Here is a 22,987-nt window from a genome sequence, read left to right on the forward strand (position 1 = left end):
AATATGACTTGTTATGTAAAGAGATTATTAAGGCTATGGATAAATTCATCTGAATGTTGGAAAACAGTTCCATTGATAGGTATGTAATATATGCTTTGGTTTGTTCTGTTGTTGATCCAGATTTGAAAGAGTAATTTTCATTGATATTTCCCTATGAAAGTGTTACGAAGTAGCATTTAAGATTCATACCAAATGATCAATAACTGGTTTGTAAGTGGAAGAGTAAGTTACAAACCATTAACACCAAATTGAAGAAAGAACTGGCTTTAATTCATAGGTATAAAAATATAGAGCTATATTAGAAATTAGTACTAAGACATAAACTAATTGCACTTAAAGTCTCAGACCTTGCTGATGGAAGAGGAATGCAAAATGGTTCATAGAGCCACTTTGGAAAACAGTTTGGCAGTGACTTCTGAAATTAAACATATACTTACCATACCACCCAGCATTCCCATTCCTGGGTATTTGCCCAACAGAAATGAAAACTTATGTTCATACAAAAATCTGTAATGGTTTTTTTCATAATTGCTAAAATCTAGAAACAACCCACATGTCCTTTATTTTATTTTATTTTTTAAGATTTTATTTATTTATTCATGAGAGATGGGGGGGGGGGGCAGAGAGAGAGGCAGGCTCCCTACAGAGAGCCTGATATGGGGCTCTATCCCCACACTAAGTATCAGCCCTGAACCAAAGTCTCAACCATACCCTCCCACATGTCCTTTAAATGGTAACATGGATAAACAAAATGTGTTTGATGATACAATGGACTATTACTCACCAGTAAAAAGGAATAGATTACTAACGTGTGCAGCAACATGGATGATCTCAATTGTATTATAAGTGAAAAAAGCCACTCAGAAGACTCACTGTATGGTTGTTTTTTTTTAAATATGACATTGTGCAAAAGGCAAAACTGTAGGAACAGCATACTGATATGTGATTGCCCTGTGATTGATACAAAGAAGCACCAGGAATATTTTGGGCTGAGGAAAATGTTCTTGATCGTGGTTTTGGATTCTCTGTGTCTGCCAAAACTAATAGAAACATGTGCCAGAAAGAGTGAATTTTACTATATGTAAGTTATACCTTAATAAACCTTACTTAAAGGCTCTCATCTTGGGGAATCTCTCCTCTCTCTAATACTCCGTTAATGACTGCTGACAGCTGGGAACACAAGGAGCTAGGAGCAGTCAATGGTATACATTTGCTTTTTAGTTTTTTTCTTTTAAAGATTTTATTTATTGAGAGAGAGCAAGCGGACACACAAGTAGGGAGGAGGGGCAGAGGGAGAAGCAGGGAGCCCGATACAGGGCTTGATCCCTGGGATCATGACTTGAACCAAAGGCAGACGCTCAACTGACTCAAGCCACCAAGGTGCCCTTGCTTCTTAGTTTTATTTTTTATTTTGTTTTACAGAGAGGGAGAGTTTGTGCATGTGTGCAAGCAAGCCCAGCAAAAGGAGGAGGGGAGGGAGAGAGAGAATCCTGAGCAGGCTTCATGTCCAGCACAGGTTCAATCCCAGGGCCCTGAGATCATTACCTGAGCCGAAATCAAGAGTCAGATGATTAACCAACTGAGCCACCCAGGTGCCCTAGCTTTTTAGTTTTAAAAGGAATGTGATGGAAAAGGTAGGCAGCATTTGTTGAACATTGTATATTTTATTTCTCAAATGCTTAATGTATAGCACTTTCTTCTGGGTACTCTTCTAGGTACTTTACAAATATAATAAACTTAAGTGGTTTAGTTTTCCTAATAACCCAACTAGGTAAATACTATTATTTTTCCCATTTTACATATAGAAAACAGAAGCACAGAGGGTAGGAATTTGTCCAAAGCCACACAGCTAATAAATGGTTGCAACCAGGATTTGAACTAACATTCTATCTTGAGTCCATACTCTTAATAATTAACTTGGCCTCTTTCTTTCATTGAATATGATCTAATAAAGAATTTCAGTTAATGCTTAAAACTTCCTTTTGCCTTGCTGGTTATATGCACATTAAATATTTTTCTATGTTGATGTGTTACAGAGAAAAACGTTAGAAAAAAGAAATCCCACTTTGCTAATACATGAATTGTTATCATTTTATTATGTTCTCTTCTATATATAATATTTACTAAATCATTTCCTAAACAGAGTCCATGTTGCCATGTTAAGGAGACTACTACTAATTGGTAATTTGTTGAATTATGAAGTTTTACTTGTCCAATTTAGTCTCCTCATGGTATATAGTAAAAATAATAACCAAAATAAGATGGGTTATGTTTAGACTGTGATATTTGGTAAAATATCTGAGAATTTTTCAGGAGTATTTATATAAAATGTGCATTTGGGACAAAAGCTATAAATCCCTATAAAAATAATTTTGAGCTCCGATAGACTGAACTGTAAAATCAGTGGATTTTTTTCTCTTTAAATTTTTGATTCACTAAAGCACAGCACTGGGTATTAATCCATTTGTGTGTGTGCATGCATACATATATTCACTGTGCTTATTGACTGTTGTCTGGACTCTTGTGTAAAGAAAGTGTTGGTCCTAATTTTTGTGATAAATATTAAGTATTCATTTTGTATCACCCTGGGAGAAAAGGATGATTAGGATACATTCTAGCACTTGCCCTTGAGGTGCTCACAATCTAATGAGGATACTGATCTGCAAACCATTACCCTTAGAATGGTGTGATATGCTTCATGGGGATAGAATGGAAGGTCTTAATTACCTAATTCAAAAGTATCATTCACAGTTAAATGCACTTTAAAGTGAGATTTTCTTTGCAGTTCAAAATCACATTATTTCTAATATGAATCCATTTCTCTTCCCAGCAGCCTGATCCTAGAATTCTCTAAGATCTTGTAACTTCCGTCTGTTCCCTAGTAAGAAGGACAGTATTCATGCCTGTCCGTTGGAATTTATATTTCCCTTTGAACCCATGTTTGAGATGGAGGATGTTTGGATATTTATAAACGGTCTTTTGCTTCACTAAATTGATTCCCACCCTTGTATGGTGGTAGTTTAAGGCTTTAATAAGATGTCTTTATTCATCTAGATTAGATGGAGCAATATAGGCTTGGTAAACACATAAATCTCTTTCCCGATGGTGTGAGACACAAAATGCCATCAAACCTTGTAAACTGAGATTGAGGAAAAATTCCTCCTATGAAAAGAATTAAAACTCTCTGACAACCTCAGGGACCATTACTTGACTCCCTGAGATAATAATCCAGTTTCTATATAGTTTTCTCAAGAACTCTTTATATTGAATTCGATGGCTGCACATCACAATTGTATTTGCATACAAGATTTCTTTATCTGCATAGACCTGTAGTGAATTCTTGGTCAGTTTTTGAATTCTTGTGCCAATTCTTAGCACATTTTGCTCACGAGAATGAGAATGTTTTCCATTTCGCTTCCTATTACCTTCTTAACTTACCTTTTATCATTGTCTGGGATTTCTCATGGTGTAGAGAAGGAAGGCAGTGAAAGGGTGAGGTGAAGCAATGAAGCCTGCCCAAATTATTTTCTGGGCCTTTCAATTACCATTTGAAGAACACTAACTGCTCAAATTAATGGAATAAGCAGCTTACATAATAGGTGCTATATTTTTATCCTGATGCTTTGGCTATTGCCTGCAGCAATTTTTTTTCATCCCTGGAGTCAAGATTAGGATTGTGATAGTAGGACCTGGTCATCTCCTTTGTTTCTGGAACGTTGCCTGTGTTGCCACCAAGAAAGAGGTACACCCAGCCCGGTTAGAGTCCTCCTGTTGGTGCTCCATTTGCCTCATGCCTTGGAAACCCTATGGGCTGGAAGCAGCACCCTGAGTCCTGCAGACCTCTGGTTGAAGGTGCGGCCCCTTTAAGCCTTCAGAGTGTGCCGGGAGGGGGCCGAGGTGGGGCGGGCACTCTGATAGCGAGCTCCGGGCCCCGCCCCCGGAGGAGGCGTTTCCCAGCGGCCCTCCGCACCAATGCCGCCAGGGCCCGCCGGGTATTCCTGCTGATTCTGCTCGGACCGTAGGGCCCCCAGACCTCTCCCTGCCCAGGGAGCGTAAGTGTCAAACTGCGGGCGAGGGTCAAGCATCCTGTGCCCATGCCGGAAGTCCTGGTGGACAGTGCAGGGGACTTTCCTGGCCTATCAGAGGCTTAGGCGGCGAAAGAGCGTAAACAATGCCGGCTGCAGTGAGCTAAAGCCTGGGGCATCTGCTCTACTTCTGGGTGGTGACAGCAGCCCTAGGGTGCTTGTTTGGATATGCAGTGGTTGAGCGGTGTCCACGACCGACCAGGCTTTGCCCCAGACTGGTTCCTACTTGGGGTGAGGAGAAGATTGCTTTTACCCGAATATATATATATATAGCTCTATTGAGCTGGATGGGTGGAGCTGGATCTAGTGTCCTGGGCCTTGAGTCCTTTGCCTGGGATTTGAAGACCTGGGTAGTTTAGGGATGAGTAAGCATTAGATTTTCAGCTGCCTTGGTACAATTGAGCGGTAACTGTGGAAGTTGACCTAATTCACAGCCGGTTTAGCTTTCCATCTCCCCAGAGGCCTGTGTTGGTGCGGGTCCCCCTTTTGGAGACATTAACAGTGGTCATCTCCTAGGGAGAGTCTAGTTAATCTTCTGTCCTGCTAATATGAATATCAGGATGTGTAAGGGACAGCTCTTTACCCTTCCCTTCAGAAGGAATTTGTGAGAGGCCATCATCCCAGGACTAGGACAGCAAAGCACACCCAAGTTTGCTGAGATAACCTGCCAGAGAAGCAGTTCAGATTTCTCTGGCCTCTTGATAATGCAGAATACTCCCAACACTTGTCCTTGTTAATCGGAATTACCCGGAAGCAGTGAAGTTGTTTATTTTATTTTTTTTTTTTTTGAAGTTGTTTAAATTAGAGGGAAGGATTTGTCATTTTGTTACTGGTTACTTAGAAATGAGCTTTTTGTCTGGCTTGGCCAATTGATAAAAGTCTTAAATTTTCTATGACAGTTACATAATTGTTATGCTTCTTTAATCCGTTTGTCCTTTCGATAAAGGTTTGAGTAAAGCTTTCTGGGCCTGTATGTGTATTCTGCTTTATCCCTGTTTTATAATTAATCATTTTTTGAGTGAGTCTATTATCATACTATATTGGTCATTCAAAAGGGTTGCTTTTTCAGTGGGCAGAAATTTTCCTCAGACTTCCCTCACACTTATTCTATACTTCTGCAGTAGCATTTCCTTAGCCAGAAGTGAGAGTCCAGGAATGGTAATCAGATCCAGATCTCTTGTATTGTGATAGTGAAGAGCTTTTGTAGGTCAAGAGCTTGGGAATTAGCCATAAAATAGTTTCACTGCCACTTCTGCTTCCCAAGTAGAAAGCTAAAACAGACTGTTTAGCAGCTGTATAATTCTTATAGACTGTCAAGTTATAGGAACTTAAAAAACACTATACTTGGACTTATGAGTGGTGCGGCAGAGTTGGTGGACTGAGAAAGGAGATAAAGATTGTAGGCCCAGCTCTAACATCACTCATGACTAGTCTCTTGGTGCCTTATTTTTAGCTGGTTGATGATTGAGAACATGCATCGATTGCTTGTGTCTATATATTATAATAATACATAATGCATACTTAAGAGGTGATTTGTTCAATTGAATACTTAAACTGAAAAATCAGTTTGAAATTTATCCTAATTTCTGCCTTTATGTATGACCTTGAAAATGTTTCTTACCCCCTGGTCTAAAAATAAACAATTACATCTAAACCTTTTTCAGCAGTAGTGTAGACTGTATGGTATTTGAGCTCTTTGGAAGACATTTTAGATACAACAATGGAAATAGATTATAATATTTCTGTGGAACAGATTTATTTTAGCTGGCTTCCTTGTCTTTGCCTCTGTTTCAGCCTAGGGTAAAGGCTCTTGAGAGCTCTGAATAACTTGAAAATATGAATATTTATCATCTGGACTAAGATTGAATGAACCATAGCAAGCATCATATATATATTTTTTATCATATTATATATATGATTATATATATATAGTTTAGATTAATTTTATTAATGCTTCTCTTTGTTGGCAACTTTATTCACTCTTGAAGCATCAAATCTTGCTATGTAATGACAACTTAGTTTACCACATCTGTGTTTATAAAATCCAGAATCCTCTGGGGCCATATTTCCAATCACTTGAAGATCATATTTCTCAAGTCTAAAATCAAACTTATCATATTCCTCAGTTTTTCTCCACTACCTAAAACTAAACAACCCAGAACTACTTCTGACATTTTTATGTCATAAGCACTACTGTTCTCCCAGTCACCGAGACTGGAGTCCCCTACTAGACTTTTCCTACTCCCACATCCTTAACTTGCTAAGGCTTACTGATTCACTTCTTTAATGTAACTCCTTTCAGTCTCCCCTGCCCATCCTTTCCATTTCCATCCCCTAGTTCTGACTCATACTTATCTTTGTCCTGGAGTACTGTAATAATTTCCTATCAAGATTCTATTTTCCTCTCCCTTGCAATCCATTCTACATAGATTTATCTTTCTGAAGTAGATAGGATACTGTCATTGCCCTGCTCCAGTCATCAGCATCTTCTGTTTAGCTTAATGTTCAAGATTCTACATGATGAGACCCTAATCTACCTCTTAGACTGTTGTAAATGGAGCCGACGTTGTTCTCTGAATATGCTCTGTACTTTCCTATCTCCAAGACTTTGCCCCCTTTTTTTTTTTTTCCAGCCTAGGATGTCTCCTCTTCTACTTGAGTTTGTCTGTTTTTTGAAAATCCCATCTGTCATTCATCACTCTCTGTGAGTTCGGATACCATCTTTTTTTTTTTTTTTGATACCATCCTTTCTGTGAGATTTTCACTGACCATCCCTCACTCACTGGAGGTTAATCCTATATTGAACTACCATAACCCTTACTAATCCCTTGTGTAAAGCACTTTCCACACAATGTATTTTGTATTATGATTATTTGTTTAGACTTCTTACTTGTACTCCTGTAAACTTAGGCACATCATAGTTTGCCCATAGGGAAATTGAGTAAATGTGAATGCTGTAGGTAAAATTATAATACAATAATTCCTTATTATTAGATCTTGTTATTAGAAAGGACTCTAGCCTGTGCAGCCAATCCACGCACATGTAAAATGATCAATAGCTTGAACAAATCATTCTTATCTTCTCTCAAGACTTTTATTAGTAAACTTTGTTAGTTTGATTTTTTTAAAAGCAGTTTTAATGCAATATAATTTACATACCACTTACCATTTATACAATTCAATAGCTTTTAGTATATTCCTAGATTTGTACAATCATCACTACAGTTTTAAAACATTTTCATTACCCCAAAAAGAAATCCCATACTCCTTTGCTTTCACCCTTTTAATATCCCCAGACACTTCAGTCCTGGGCAACCACTGATCTGCTTTCTGTCTGTATAGACTTGTCTACTCTCTGGACATTTTGTATAAATGGAATCACACTAATATGTGGTTCTTTATGACTGTTTTCTTTTAGTTCATCCATGTTATAGGACTTATCAGTACTTCATTTCTTTTGTGTGTGTGTGTATGCTAAAATACATACAATATAAAATTTACCATCTTAACCATTTTTAACTGTGCAGGTCACTGGTATCAGATACATTCATTATGTTGTAGAACCATCACCACCATCCATCTCCATATTTTTTTTTCATTTTGAAAAATGAAGTTTTATACCCCATCCCTCAATCCATCCATGCACTGGCAACAACCATTCTGTTTTGTGTCTCTGATTTTGACTACTTCATTCAGGTGGAATCATACAGTATTTGTGTCTCTTTGGCTGTCTTATTTCATGTTAGCGTAAGGGCCTCAGGGTCATCCAGGTTATAGCAAATGTCAGAATTTCTTTTTAAGGCTAAATAATATTCTATTTTATGTGTATACCACATTTTGCTTGTCCACTCATCCACTGATGAACACTTGGGTTGCTTCCACATTTTAGTTATCATCAATAATTCTGCTATGAAATAAATGTAGGTGTACAAATATGTCTTTGAGACCCTGCTTTCAATTCTTTTGGACATATACCTAGAAGTAGAATTGCTGGATCATATGATAATTCTATTTTTAATTTTTTGAGAAAAAAATTTTTGACATATTGTTTTCCACAGCAACTGTACCATTTTACATTCTTTTTTTTTTTTAAGGTTTTATTTATTTATTCATAGAGACACAGGCAGAGGGAGAAGCAGGCTCCATGCAGGGAACCCGACGTGGGACTCAATCCCGGGTCCCCAGGATCACACCCAGGCTGCAGGCGGCGCTAAACCGCTGCACCACCGGGGCTGCCCACCATTTTACATTCTTAACAACAGTATACAAGAGTTCCAGTTTCCCCACATCCTTATCAACACTTGTTTTTGTTTTTTCACGTTTTATTTGAGAGAGAGGGAGAGAGCATGAGAAAGGAGTGGCAGGCAGAGAGAGAGGGAAAAGCAGACTCCCCACTGAGCAGGGAGCCCCACGTGGGGCTGGATTTCAGGACCCTGGGATCACGACGGCCAGGGCCAGAGCTGAAGGCAGATGCTTAACCCACTGAGCCACCTAGGTGCCCCTCAACACTTGGGGGTTTTTTTGTTTGTTTGTTTGTTTTGTTATTGTTTCAATAGTAGCCATCCTAACAGGTGTGAGATAGTATCTTACAGTTCAATATGCATTCCCATAATGATTAATAATGTTGAGTTCAATAATGTACTTATTGAACATTTGTAGATCTTTGGAGAAATATCTAGTCCAGTCCTTTGCCCATTTTTTAATTGGGTTTTTGTTGAGTTTTAGGAGTTGCTTTTTTTTTTTTTTTTTTAAGGAAGTGCTTGATCCCATGATTCCTAGCTCATGACCTGAGCAGAAATCAAGAGTCAGGTGCTTAACCAGCTGAACCACCCACCACACCTTTGGATTTCTTTATAGTACTTCAATTCTTTTTATTATTGAATAATATTTCTTTGGTATGGACTTACCATATTTTATTTATGTGTTCATCAGTGGATGGACATTTGGGTGATTCCCATTCTTTGGCTATTGCAAATGTTATTTTAGTTTCAGTTTGCTGTGAGTACTGAAAACAGTACTACATTCCTCTAAAGAAACCATTCCGGCCTTTAACTTATGTGACTTTTCATGAAATTGTTAAATTTTATTCTATATGTATTCCATTTTGTACTGATTCTGAGGTTCCTCTTCATTATTTCCTGTATATGTTCCCAATGTTCTCAAGGCCTTTACTTTCCTTGTGATAATGACTAGTTAAAATTTGCAGATAGAGGAATGCCTGGGTGACTCAGCGGTTGAGAGGCTCAGAGATTGAGCTACTGCCTTCAGCTCAGGGCATGATCCCGGGATCAAGTCCCACATCGGGCTCCTTGCAGGCAGCCTGCTTCTCCCTCTGCCTATATCGCTGCCTCTCTCTCTCTCTCTCTGCCTCTCATGAAAAAATAAAATTTATTTTTAAAAATATAAAATTTGCAGATAGAGGCAAAGCTGGGTTTTCAAACAAGTGGTCACTTTAGTGACCTCTTCCCCAAATGTTCTAGAATTATAGTCAGAAATACAGAACTAAGGGATGCTTGGATAGCTCAGCAGTTAGTTTGAGCGTCTGTCTTTGGCGCAGGGCATCCCAGGGTTCTGGGATTGAGTCCTGCATCGGGCTCCCAGAGAGGCATCTGCTTCTCCCCCTTGCTTATGTCTCTGCCTCTCTGTGTCTCTCATGAATAAATAAATAAAATCTTCGTAAAAAAATTAGAACTAATATGAATTATAGCCATCATAGCCTACCATCCTTTTGTTTTTTTCTTAATCTCAAGAAAAGATTTTATCAATTGGTACAGAGCCATCTCAGTAGAATGAAGGCTTTGATGCTGGGTGGGGAGTTGAATTTCATGAATAATTCCAAATTACAATTACAGTTAAAACTGTAGTCCTTCCTTTCTTATCCAAAAGCAGGTTAACAGTGTTTTAACACCCAATTGGGTAGACTTGATTATTAAGCAACTGCTGATTAGAGATGATTCTCCCTTAAATTTTATTTAATTTTTTAATTTTTTATTTTACTGTATTTCCCCCTTAAATTTTAAATTTATCTCTAAATTACCTAAATCCTTTTGGAGTCAAATAAACTTGTTTTTCATATTATGGAAAACATTCACTCTTTGTATTTTCTTCCTTTCTTTTTCTCTTTATATATATATATATATATATATATATATATATATATTTTTTTTTTTTTTTATGATAGTCACAGAGAGAGAAAGAGAGAGAGGCAGAGACATAGGCAGAGGGAGAAGGAGGCTCCATGCACCGGGAGCCAGATGTGGGATTCCATCCCGGGTCTCCAGGATCGTGCCCTGGGCCAAAGGCAGGCGCCAAACCACTGCACCACCCAGGGATCCCTTCTCTTTATATTTTAATTGAATTAGGTAATTATCAAAATAAATCTTATTATTTATAAAGTTTGATTAGTTTTCACTATAGATAATCTAGAAACCATAGGTAGATAAATTATTATAAGAATTTCACCAAACTAGGATTCAAGAAATCTCTTCTAGACCAGTCTCTCCTACTTAGGTGACTTTGAGTAAGACACTGAACCTCTATTTCCCTATATGTAAATAGAGAATAATTATATTTGCTTTCTCCCATGTTGTTTTTTATATTTTTTTGAGCTTTGTAAGGATAGAGATTAATAAGACAAAAGCTCTTGCTCAAGGGAATCTTGCAATTTAGTGAGAAAGAGCTGCATAACTAAGAGTACTATAAAAAAGAAAGAAAACCCAATGGTATAATAAAACAGTGTGCTTGCATTTACATTGTGAAATACATAGAAGTGATTAAATGTCTTCCTCACTAGATTTTCAAATAGGAATATTATTGTAAAAATACTTGTAAAATATAAAGTACTATTGAAATATATGATTGATATTCATTGTTTTAAGTTTGGTATTAACTGTTTTAAGTAAAGACTTTGGGACTGTTGTAAACAGTGAAAGTAAGGAGTCTTCAGGTGCTTGTAGAATTTTGAAAGGTTATAGAGCAAGAGATTTTAAGCTGGGATTAAAATTCAGGGATTCTATGAACTTGGAAGGAAAACTATTTGTGTCTTAATTTTTACTAACCATGTAACTGAAACTTTAGCTCTTTTTTTCAGTTAAGAATATAGGCCATAAGAAACAATAATGTTAGAAGACATGTGTATTTATCACCAATAGAAATATTTTTTTTTTTAAGATTTTTATTTATTCATGAGAGACACAAAGAGAGAGAGGTAGAGATACAGCCTGAGGGAGAAGCAGGCTCCCTGCAAGGAGACTGCTGTGGGACTTGATCCCGGATCCTGGGATCACGCCCTGGGCCAAAGGCAGACACTCAACCTCTGAGCCACCTAGATGTCCCTAGAGATAATTTTCATAATCATATGATGTGATACAACATATCAAAATATTTTTGTTCATTGTAACTTTAGAATTATAGTTTGTTAGTTTTTATTTAATGTATTAATGGAGAAGTTCATATATTCACATTTTAAAATAAATATTTTGATAATTTAATATATTTTAAAATAATTTGGCATAATCTTATATATTTTATGCATTATGAAATATTCTGGGGGTGCCTGAGTGGCTCAGTTGGTTAAATGATTGACCCTTGATTTCAGCTCAGGTCATGATCTCAAGGTTGTGAGATTGAGCTCATCATGGGGCTCTGTGCTTAGCGTGCAGCCTGCTTAAGATTGTCTTCCTCTCCTTCTGCCCCTCCTCCCACTCATATGTGAGCATATGCTGTCTCTTTCTCTTTCTTAAATAAATCCTAGGGATCCCTGGGTGGCGCAGCGGTTTGGCACCTGTCTTTGGCCCGGGACGCAATCCTGGAGACCCGGGATCGAATCCCACGTCAGGCTCCCTGCATGGAGCCTGCTTCTTCCTCTGTCTTTGTCTCTGCCTCTCTGTCTCTCTCTGTGTGACTATCATGAATAAATAAATAAAAATCTTTAAAAAATAAAATAAATAAATAAATCCTAACAACAACAAAACAACAAAGAAAGGGCCTATGAGTGCACCAGGGGCCTATGGCACAAAAAGAACCCCTTTTGTAGACCCTTAAGACAAAGTAGGGTGTAAATGTATATTTATTTATTTATTTATTTATTTATTTATTTATTTATATTTGTTTTTGTTTTTTGGGGATGTAAATGTATTAATTCCATTTTACATTCAAAGGATCAAGAGATGCATGGTCTCGCCCCTAAATATTGATTAGACCAAGAAAGGTTTTTTTTTAAAAAAAAAAGCCTTAATTTCAGTTATTTATTTGGTCAATGCATACATAAAAGTAAGAAGGTAAAGTGACTATACTAAAATTATAAAAGGTCTATATATTATGTAGGGATGCGTAGATGGCTCAGTCAGTTAAGTGTCTGACTCTTGATCGTGACTCAGGTCTTGGTCTCACAGTCGTGAGGTTGAGCCCTGTGTTGGACTCCACGCTAGGTGTAGAACCTACTTTAAAAAAGGCCTATACATTTTGTGTAATATATTTTATTTTCTTTCAAACATTCAATTCATGACTTGTACTAATGAATATATCATTTATGTTAACTAAATTCAGTTTGAGGTATTTTCGTTTGCTCTTTTAATCCTAGAAAATTACAAAATAAAGTCAATCGTAATTTAGAAATGCAGTATTTTCAAATTAGAAAGACCAAATACTGATAATATAGTAAATTGCTAACATTTATTGAGCCAAGTACCTAGTGTAAGAGTTCTAGATAGACTAACTCCTTTAATCCCCACAACCCAGTGAGGTAGGACTCTCCCCTACTAATATCCCCACTTTCCACACAAGCATGCTGAGACAGTATACATTTGCCTAAGTAACTTACACTAGGTCTCCTCTCCAGTGGTGGTTTTGAAGATACAGAATTCTTTTTCTTTTTAATTTAGATTTGCAGACAGAAATAGAAGGTGATAAAATTTTCTCAAGTTTGATAAAACTATTAGTGGTTTTTGGATTATTGTGTTTTTCCCCCCCTTCCCCAGCAGACATTTATTGATCATTTTATATGTTCCAGGCAGTGTGCATGGTGAATTGAGGGGTTCATCTACCTCTCCTGTAAATGCTGGTGTCCTCTGAATTCCTTCCTGGGCCCTCTTCTCACTATGTACTCTTCCTCAGAGCTATCATCTTTCCCCTTGGTTTTACTTACATTTATCTACAGATAACTTCTAATTTTTTTTTTTTAATTTGTGAGAGACATGGAGAGAGGCAGCGACACAGGCAGAGGGAGAAGTAGGCTCCATGCAGGGAGCCTGATGTGGAACTTGATCCCAGGACTCCAGGGTCATGCTCTGAGCCGAAGGCAGATGCTCAATCGCTGAGCCACCCAGGCATCCCGTAACTTCTAAGTTTTTATCCCCAGGCCAGATCTCTCTCGAGCTCCATGCTTAAATCTCTAAATGCTGCACTTGTCTATACTTGTCTAGCATGTATCTCAAACAGCTTGTCCAAAACTTCATTTCCCTCCCTCTTTTATACTCCTTTTATATTCACTATGTAAGAACATTCTTTAGCACTCCTTTTATCTCTAAAATCCATCTGTTTTCCTCTATCTGCATTGCTACTGTCCATAGGTCCAAACCACCATCATTTATTTAGACTGATGTATTCTGACTTCCTTCCATTGTTACTGCCTTCCAAACCATTCTTTTTTTTTTTTTTTTTTAAGATTTTATTTATTCATGAGAGACACAGAGAGAGAGGCAGAGACACAGGCAGAGGGAGAAGCAGTCTCCATGCAGGAAGCCCAATGTGGGACTCGATCCCAGGTCCTCAGGATCACGCCCTGGCCTGAAGGCAGCGCTAAACCGCTGAGCCATCCAGACTGTCCCAAACCACTCTTTACATTGTTTTTTTACATGTACACCATACAATCTTCAAAAAATGCAAGTTTGATAACATACTACATAATTTTTCTTATTTACAGTCCTTCAGAGTTTTATTTTATATTTGGGATAAAGTCCAAATTCCTTAACACTGCTCACAAGACCTTCCAGGGTCTGATATTGACTACTTTCCAGCCTGACTTTTTACCTCCTTACTGTCTGTGTTGCATTTTATATAGCAAGGCTAAAAAGCCTTGCTGAACTTTTTTCAGTTCCTCAAACCACTATAGTAAAAGAAGTTAGAATAGGCCATGGCAGTTTCTAAACTCTTATCTCCATTTCTGTACTTGTCTCTGATACGTTTGTGAACCAGCATAATTCTTTGGATCACATTTTGAGTGGATTTGAACTATAGTACACATATGGATGAATTATACAAATGAAATATTGAATGAAAAAAGGAAGTTATGAAAGATGACACCCAGATTTTATATATATATATATATATATATTTTTTTTTTTAAGGTTTTATTTATCCATGAGAGAGAGAGGCAGAGGTATAGGCAGAAGGAGAAGCAGGCTCCACGCAGGGAGCCTGGTGTGAGGAACTCCATCCCAGGACCCCGGGATCACGACTTAAGCCAAAGGCAGATGCTCAACCACTGAGCCACCCAGATGCCCCCCAGATAATATTTTTCTAAAGCTCACAAATAAGCACAGTTAATTTTGTTGTTTAGGGGTATGTGACTATGGCATAGAACTAAACAAACTTCAGGAAAGTGCTACTGTAGAAGAGGGATGGGGTAGGAAAGAAATACGCAAGTGTAGTAATATTAATAATGGTAGTGTTTTAATTTTAGATTGGGTGTTAGGTCACCAGGTCAATTTTATTGTAATGCTTCATAACTCACATTGTATATATTTTCTTGTATATGTAACAAAACAAAACAAAACCCTAAATTCTAAAGTTAGTTTTAAAATTAAAACAATTCTGGGGTAGCCTGGGTGGCTCAGCAGTTTAGTGCCGCCTTCAGCCCGGGGCATGATCCTGGAGACCTGGGATCGAGTCCCGTGTCAGGCTCCCTGCATGGAGCCTGCTTCTCCCTCTGCCCCACCCCCCTCTCTGTGTGTTCTCATGAAGAAATAAATAAAATCTTTTAAATAAATAAATAAATAAATAAATAAATAAATAAATAAATTAAATTAAAACAATTCTGGGAGAAAATTAGTGGATAAGTCCTTTTTTTTCTTAATCTATGAATCCTAGGAGAAGACAAACAGAGAGACAGCAAGAGTCCCCAGTGCCTCATATATAAACAAACACTGTATTCATTATTTCAGGGGCTGGAGAAGTTTTTATATGAAACAGGCCTTTCCTTTGACTAGAAAGAAGCAAACCCATAAACACCAATTTTTAAAAACTCAGGCTATAAAGTAGCAGAAGCCGTTTCAGAAAGTATAACACAACGGCATCTAAATTTTATATGAGGCAATTAGGTTGGATAACCTTTTTCTTCATGTTTTTAAAAGCAACGAAAAAGAAAAAGTATTGCAGGGATACCTGGGTGGCTCAGCAGTTAAGCGTCTGCCTTCAGCTCAGGGCGTGTGATCCTGGAGTCCTTGGGATCGAGTCTTACATCAGGCTCCCTGCATGGCACCTGCTTCTCCCTCTGCCTGTGTCTCTGCCTCTCTCTCTCTCGGTGTCTCTCATGAATAAATAAATAAAATCTTAAAAAAAAAAAGAAAGAAAAAGTATTTCAATGAACTTAATACTGACAAATAGACAGTTCACATTCTCTTAGTTGGAAAGTGATTTGAAAGCTTTCATTGGGTGTTTGTCTTTTAAAAACGACAACAACAACCAGATAGGAGAAATTGCCTTTGCAGCTTAAACTTGTGCCAAGTAAGTAACTTTGGAGGTTTTCAACCCAAGCTGCATATTAGAATCACTTGAGAACTTTAAAAAAGAAAAGAGAGAGAGAGAGAGATTCTATTGAGATGAAATTCACATAAAATTAACTCTTTTAAAGTGAACGATTCAGCCACATTTTGTACAGTCACAATGTTGTGCCAGCCCCACCTCTATGTAGTTTCACAACATTTCCATCACACCACAATAGAACTCCTTACCTACGAAGCAGTAACTTCCTGTTTCCAAATGTTCTCTCCAATCCCTGGTAACCCCCAGTCTGCATTCTGTCTCTGAGGATTGATCTATTCTGGACATTTCATATAAACGGAATGCTACAATATGAAGCCTTTTAAAGGCCAGGTAGTCAGCTCTTCAGTTTCATTCTGGCTTTCCCAGATATATTATCTGGGAAGTTCCCACTTGGGAAAATATATAAGCGTCTTTTTTTTTTTTTTTTTTTTTTGAGTAATCTCTATACCTAATGTAGGTGTATTCCCATGTATTTCCATGTATTCTTGTATTCACAACCCCAAGATCAAGAGTCATACACTCTTCTGACTTAGCCAGCAAGATGCCCCATGTTTTTTAAAAACAAATAACTGTCCCTTCTAGATTCATTTAGATTTTTTTTTCAATTTTGATGCAGTTTAGGGAAGCTCTACACCCAACATGGGGCTTGAACTCAGAACCCTAAAATTAACAGGCACATGCTCTACCACCTGAGTCAGCCAGGCACCCTTCATTTAGATTTTAAATGTTTGATTAATGGGATTAAATGGGCATTTGACCAAAGAATGAGCTTTTTTACTCTTATGGGTTCATGCACGATAAAATAATAATCCCAGAAAAGTCATTTTGTCTTATAAGACTGCTTGATTGCTAGACTTAACTAGGTACCGTTTTTTCTCTGACCAGAAATAACTCAATTCTGAGGAGAAACTGGAAGCACAATGGGAGATGACAGTGAGTGGATGAAACTGCCGGTTGATCAGAAATGTGAACACAAGGTAAGACTTTCCTGGAACTCAGATTTCAGTGTCATTAGCTTGTTGGGTCAGCACTTTACAATCTGTGGCACAGTATAGAGATGCCTAATGATTACACAGTACAACTGAGAAAACAACATGCTTTGGAGATTAGACAATTTCAGTAGGATGATTTCTCATTTTTTAAAAAAGATTTTTTTTATTTATTTGAGAGAGAAAGAGAGCTTGTGCTCAAGTGAGTGAAGGGAGGAGTGGAGAGAGAGAGGAGAATCTCAAGCAGATTCCATGCTGAGAGCAGAGCTTGTCTAAGGGCTCAATCTCATTACCCTGAGATCATAACCTGAGCCCAAATCAGGAGTTGGTCGGCTGCTTAACAGACTGAGCCACCTAGGCACCCCCATATATCACTTTTGAATTGTTACATTTTTAATTGTAAGTTACATCTTTAATTGTAAGTTACATATTATAAAAAAGGAAAACCTAATACTTGGATACAATGTGAGATAGGTTTATAGTGGCCTTTTAGGAATTCTAGATGACCTTGGAAGAATATTGCAAATATTAAACACTTATAAGAAAAAGTTTATTAATTAATGTTCTTTGAAAACTCTGCATTTCTTAAACTCCTTTTTTGTTACTAATCAGAGGGTCCTTTATTCAGATTACCTGGTATGGGGTAGTCATTCACCCCCCTCAATTAACAGTAGATAATAATATAATTAAATTGTGTTTTGTTTCAAAATACTTTTCTTTTAGCTCTGGAAAGCAAGGTTAAGTGGGTATGAAGAGGCCCTGAAGATCTTCCAGAAAATAAAGGATGAAAAGAGCCCAGAATGGTCCAAATTTTTAGGACTTATCAAAAAACTTGTGACTGATTCAAATGCAGTGGTTCAGTTGAAAGGATTAGAAGCTGCACTTGTTTATGTTGAAAATGCCCACGTAGCAGGAAAGTAAGTTGTTTCTTTCCAACTATTCTGGTAAAAACCCTTGTCTGGTGCTGCACCAATTAATTTATGTAGATTTGTGGATCTCTGTCCTTAGTTATTAGAACTTTTAGAAGATATTAATTTTCTTACTTTCATAGTTCCTTGATACTTGTTTTTCATTTGGTTTTTATCTGCTCTCAGAAATCTATGTTATATGAGATTATTTAAAGAGCAAATTAGAAGTTAATCTTGAAAACCTTATCTTAAGATTTGATGAGCTAGTGAGTTTCCTTTTGAGCCTTTTATATGGGAATTAACTTTAAACTAGAGGGAAAATCGCTAGTAACTTTTAGAAGAAACTTGAGGTAAGTGTTAGCAAAGGAATTATCAGAATTTCACTGGAAAGCATTTGGGTATTACAAAAATCTCTTTCTACAAAGCTTCCCAGTGAGGTGATCTGAGAAACACATCTTTACTTCTATGGTAATTAAGCATTTTTCTCTTAGGAGAGGTGTTGCTAACCAACCTCTGTGACTCTGACTAATTTAACTTGAGCAGCAGATAATCCAGGTTTCTAATCACCCACTCCTCCCATACCTCAGAGACCTTGTTTTCTAAAACTAGTCTTGCTGTCATTGAAAGGAGCCCTTCATATCAAAAACGTGGGGGAAACCCTTCATTGCACAAGAAATCTATACTTGACTTACTTCAGAGATTATACCAATAATGACAGTCATTAATCTGATAGTTTTGTTACCCTTGCCATTAGTGAGACCATTGCTTTTTTTCATTTCATTTTTCTTCTGATACCAAAACTTTTATGACAAATGCATGTGGTCCCAAACCACTCAATTCCTCTGATTTCCAATGGTATGGGTTTTATTTAATTTAAAAGAGACTCAAAGCAGTGAAATTACTAAAGTGTGTTTTTGTGTGTGGTGGTGGTTCTTTGTACTCTATATTACAGAACCACAGGAGAAGTTGTGTCGGGTGTCGTAAGTAAAGTGTTCAACCAACCCAAAGCCAAAGCCAAGGAGCTAGGCATTGAAATTTGTCTAATGTACATAGAGATTGAGAAAGGAGAGGCTGTGCAAGAAGAGCTCCTAAAAGGCCTAGACAACAAAAACCCCAAGATCGTAGTGGCCTGCATAGAGACACTGAGGAAAGCCTTAAGGTAAGACTTTTTGCTTTAGTTCTGTGAACTAGAATATCTCAATTGAGTTTGAATGCCTGGCTTAAACAGAAATGAAAACTGCTGGACTTGACTTGGCATGCCACACCAACCAGAATAAGTGACCTGGGAAAGCTAAAGTCATTCCTCAAGTGTGGTGCTTTCTATTCAGTAATTTTAGTCTTCAAGTGGTGTTGCATCATTATTTTATCTAAATCTCCTTCTAATGAAGATGAGCAGGGTAAATATTTCTGACCTGTTCTCAAAGTATGAATTGACCTTTTCATGGAAAAGCACTCCTCAGGATATTTAAGCAGTTCTTCTCTTACTATCCTCAAGCATATTTATGTACTTTGAAATGTTGGCCAAAGACTATTTGCTAAAGCAAGCCTTTCTTTAGCTGCCTTTTAAGTAAAATAGAAGAAAATGCTATGTGCCTTTTAAACAGAAGCACAGCAATAGCAAATAAAAAATAACTTTTACTCTTATGCAATAAGTTATTTTCAATGCTAGAATTTCTTGCAGTTTGGCAGTGAAGTTTTTCATGAATGAGATCTCTTTCAGGAACAAGTGGCTATAATTTGCTATGGAAATCTGAATTAGACAAACCACTAGTATGTTCTGATTTGGCAGTCCTTATAATCTGATATCCTGTCCCCATTACTATCCATATGAGAAACTTTAGAAAGCAGCTCTAGTGAAGTCCTAAATGTGTGACCTATGAGAGTGAAGATCATCCCAACTCAGCTCACTTGAGATTTTGTGTATGACCTACTTCTTGGAGAAAGTGCTTCCTTTGGTGTTTATCTTCCATGGAAATATCAAAATTCTAAATTTTGTTAAATGGTCCTTAGTTTAGGGCAGCCTGGGTGGCTCAGTGGTTTAGCACCGCCTTCAGCCCAGGTGTGGTCCTGGAGGCTCGGGATCGAGTCCCGCGTTGGGCTCCCTGCATGGAATGGAGCTTGCTTCTCCCTCTGCCTATGTCTGTGTCTTTCTCTGTGAGTCTCTCATGAATAAATAAATAAATAAAATATTTAAAAAAAAAATGATCCTGGGCAGCCCTGGTGGCTCAGTGGTTTAGTGCTGCCTTCAGCCCAGGGTGTGATCCTGGAGACCCAGGATCGAGTCCTATGTCAGGCTCCCTGCATGGAGCCTGCTTCTCCCTCTGCCTGTGTTTCTGCCTCTCTCTCTCTCTCTCTCTCTCTCTCTCTCTCTGTTTCTGTAATAAATACATTTTTTAAAAATCTTGAAAAAAATTAAAAAATGATCCTTAGCTTATAAGTCAAACTTTTTTATGGTCTTTCACTTGGTTTATAAAGTAATCATAAAATTTGACTTTCACTTAGATTTTTGTGTAATATATTTTTCCTCATTTCACGCCTAGTATAGTAGGTGTGTTTTTATGAGTAGTAGATAGTGTTTTCACTCTATCATCTTAGAAATTTATTTATTTATTTTTTATTTATTTTTTTAATTTTTTTTATTTATTTATGATAGTCACAGAGAGAGAGAGAGAGAGGCAGAGACACAGGCAGAGGGAGAAGCAGGCTCCATGCACCAGGAGCCAGATGTGGGATTCGATCCCGGGTCTCCGGGATCGCGCCCTGGGCCAAAGGTAGGCGCCAAACCGCTGCACCACCCAGGGATCCCCATCTTAGAAATTTATTGAATTGACTTAGTTATCAAGTCTGTGCTTATCTTGGGGTGCCTGGCTGACTCAGTTGGTGGAGGATACTGCTCTTGATCTTGAGGTTGTGAGTCCAAGCCACATGTTGGGTGTAGAGATTACTTAAAAACAAAATCTAAAAAGGGGGCACCTCATCGGCTCAGTAGGTTAAGCATCTACCTTCTGCTCAGGTCATGGCTTGGGGTCCTGGTAACCCTAAGTTCTTATTTTCCCTTTAGCCTTATAGGTCAATTGAGATTTTTCTATTAAAACAAAGGGGATTTTAAAGGAAATCTTGGAGATCATCTTTATATTTTCATGTTATGATATCTGTATTTAAACTATTTACATTGGGGATCCCTGGGTGGCTCAGCGGTTTAGTGCCTGCCTTTGGCCCAGGGTGCCGTCCTGGAGTCCCAGGATTGAGTCCCGTGTCGGGCTCCCGGCATGGAGCCTGCTTCTCCCTCTGCCTGTGTCTCTGCTTCTCTCTCTCTCTCTCTCTCTTTCTATGTCTATCATGAATAAATAAATAAAATCTTTAAAAAAATAAAAATAAAAATAAAAAATAAACTATTTACATTAAACTATCTCCATAACCAGAAGTGTAAACTATTTGATAAATAAATATAAACTTTTTTTTTTTTTTTACATATAAACTTTTTAAATATCACTTCTGATGGAGAGTATTTTCTGTCTCCTCTAACCTGTTGGAGTTATGTCAGGAGTTATTACACAAATTTTTGTTGGATTTGTGTACAGGAGATAAATTTATACACATTAGATAAATACATAATAATATAATAAATAAGTTGACTTTTGAACAACACAGGGGTTAAGAGTGCCAACTCCCATACAGTCAAAAATCTGTGTATAAATTTTGACTTCTCCAAAACCTAAATACTCATAGCCGACTGTTGACTAGAAGCTTTACTGATAGCATAAATAGTCGATTAACATATTTTGTATATTATCTGTATTATATATTGTATTCTTACAATAAATTAAGCTGAGGAAAAGAAAATGTTATGAAGAAAATCATAACAAACGCATTTACAGTACTGTACTGTAAAAATCCATGTATGAGTGGTCCCACAAAATTTGAACCTATATATGTTCAAGGGTCAACTATATATGAGTCTACTACAGAATGTTAGTGTTGTTTCATAACTAAATCCCTCTTGCTCTAGAATTTGTTATGCAGAAATGTTAGCAGTGACTCAGAAAGCTAAATTTGGCCAATTAGGAACTTAAAAATATAAAATGTGTCAAATAGATAAGGTTAAATGTGCTACCTTTTTAAAAGAAGTCAGAATGCAACTGTTTTCCCCATGAAAAACTGAAGCAAAGAGAGATTCAGGTTGCCTAGAGTTACAAACATACTGCCAGGATTAGTGATCTGTCAAGTTGAGTGAACAACTTAATTGTAAGAACTATTAAAAATTTATTGAAAGTAGATTTCACTCATCTAAATGTGTATAAACTGATTTGTTTATATTTTTAAGCTTTTATGTATAAACATATATTTAATACATTACACAAGTTTGGTCATTTATGGATTTGAATTATCCCTAATCTGGTTACCTAGAAGGTTAGTTTTAAGATTTTTATATTTGGACCCTAGACATTAAATAACATTCTTCGAAGAGTGCTATCTAAACATAGATGTTATGAGCTTTTTTTTTTTCTTGCCTTAAAAAAATCTCAACTATTAATAAGTACAGAACTATATTTGAGTGAACGAAAGCCAACACTACCCAAATATATTGCATGTTGAGAAGTTTGTTTTTTCTTTTTTCCCCAATGTTTTACTTCTAGTGAATTTGGTTCCAAAATCATTTTGCTGAAGCCAATTATCAAAGTGTTGCCAAAACTCTTTGAGTCTCGAGAAAAGGCTGTTCGAGATGAAGCAAAACTAATTGCTGTGGAGATTTACAGATGGATTCGGGATGCTCTGAGACCCCCATTACAAAATATAAACTCTGTCCAGGTGAGGCACAAAGTTTTTGGTTGTCTTTGCATAAGGCTCATATGAAGATATTTCCTTCCTTTTGTTGTTGATATTCTATCCTTACAAATAATTATTTCTCATTCTTAATTTTGAAATCAGTTCTTGTTTTTTTTCTGAGTATAGCTGTCTCTGTTTTGTCCTCTCAAGTTAAATACTGTGCATTCAGTGATTCTGGTTTGTCTGTGCAATTTAAAAGATTGCTTATAATGCTGTTGGGTGGCAGGACCTAATATCTGTTTGGATAAAATGCATTTTATCTGTTTATTACAAATGTTTTTAGAGACTTTATCTAATATAAATATATCTGAATTCATGAACTAATGAGTGTCCTAAAAAGTGGATTTTATTCTTTTTTCTAAGTGCTTAGTCATACATCTTCAATAGTAAATATGTCAGTTTGATTTATGTTACC

The 22,987-nt window shown here is 37.1% G+C and overlaps 1 protein-coding gene across 6 annotated transcripts in view; it reads left to right on the forward strand.

Moving 5' to 3' along the window:
* CKAP5 (cytoskeleton associated protein 5) overlaps nt 1-22,987 on the forward strand; it is a 105,032-nt gene that overhangs the window by 19,434 nt on the left and 62,611 nt on the right. For 3 of the 6 annotated variants that reach the window (XM_041722597.1, XM_041722598.1, XM_041722599.1), the window contains exons 1-5: nt 4,069-4,316; nt 16,734-16,825; nt 17,561-17,754; nt 18,698-18,904; nt 22,383-22,554. In XM_041722597.1, the coding sequence (XP_041578531.1) occupies nt 16,769-16,825; nt 17,561-17,754; nt 18,698-18,904; nt 22,383-22,554 (630 nt within the window). In that variant the 5' untranslated portion in view covers nt 4,069-4,316; nt 16,734-16,768. The other 3 variants (XM_041722596.1, XM_041722594.1, XM_041722595.1) reach the window with 3 other exon arrangements.

This window comes from Vulpes lagopus, chromosome 11, assembly GCF_018345385.1.
Source record: "Vulpes lagopus strain Blue_001 chromosome 11, ASM1834538v1, whole genome shotgun sequence".
NCBI classification, from domain to species: Eukaryota; Metazoa; Chordata; class Mammalia; order Carnivora; family Canidae; genus Vulpes; species Vulpes lagopus.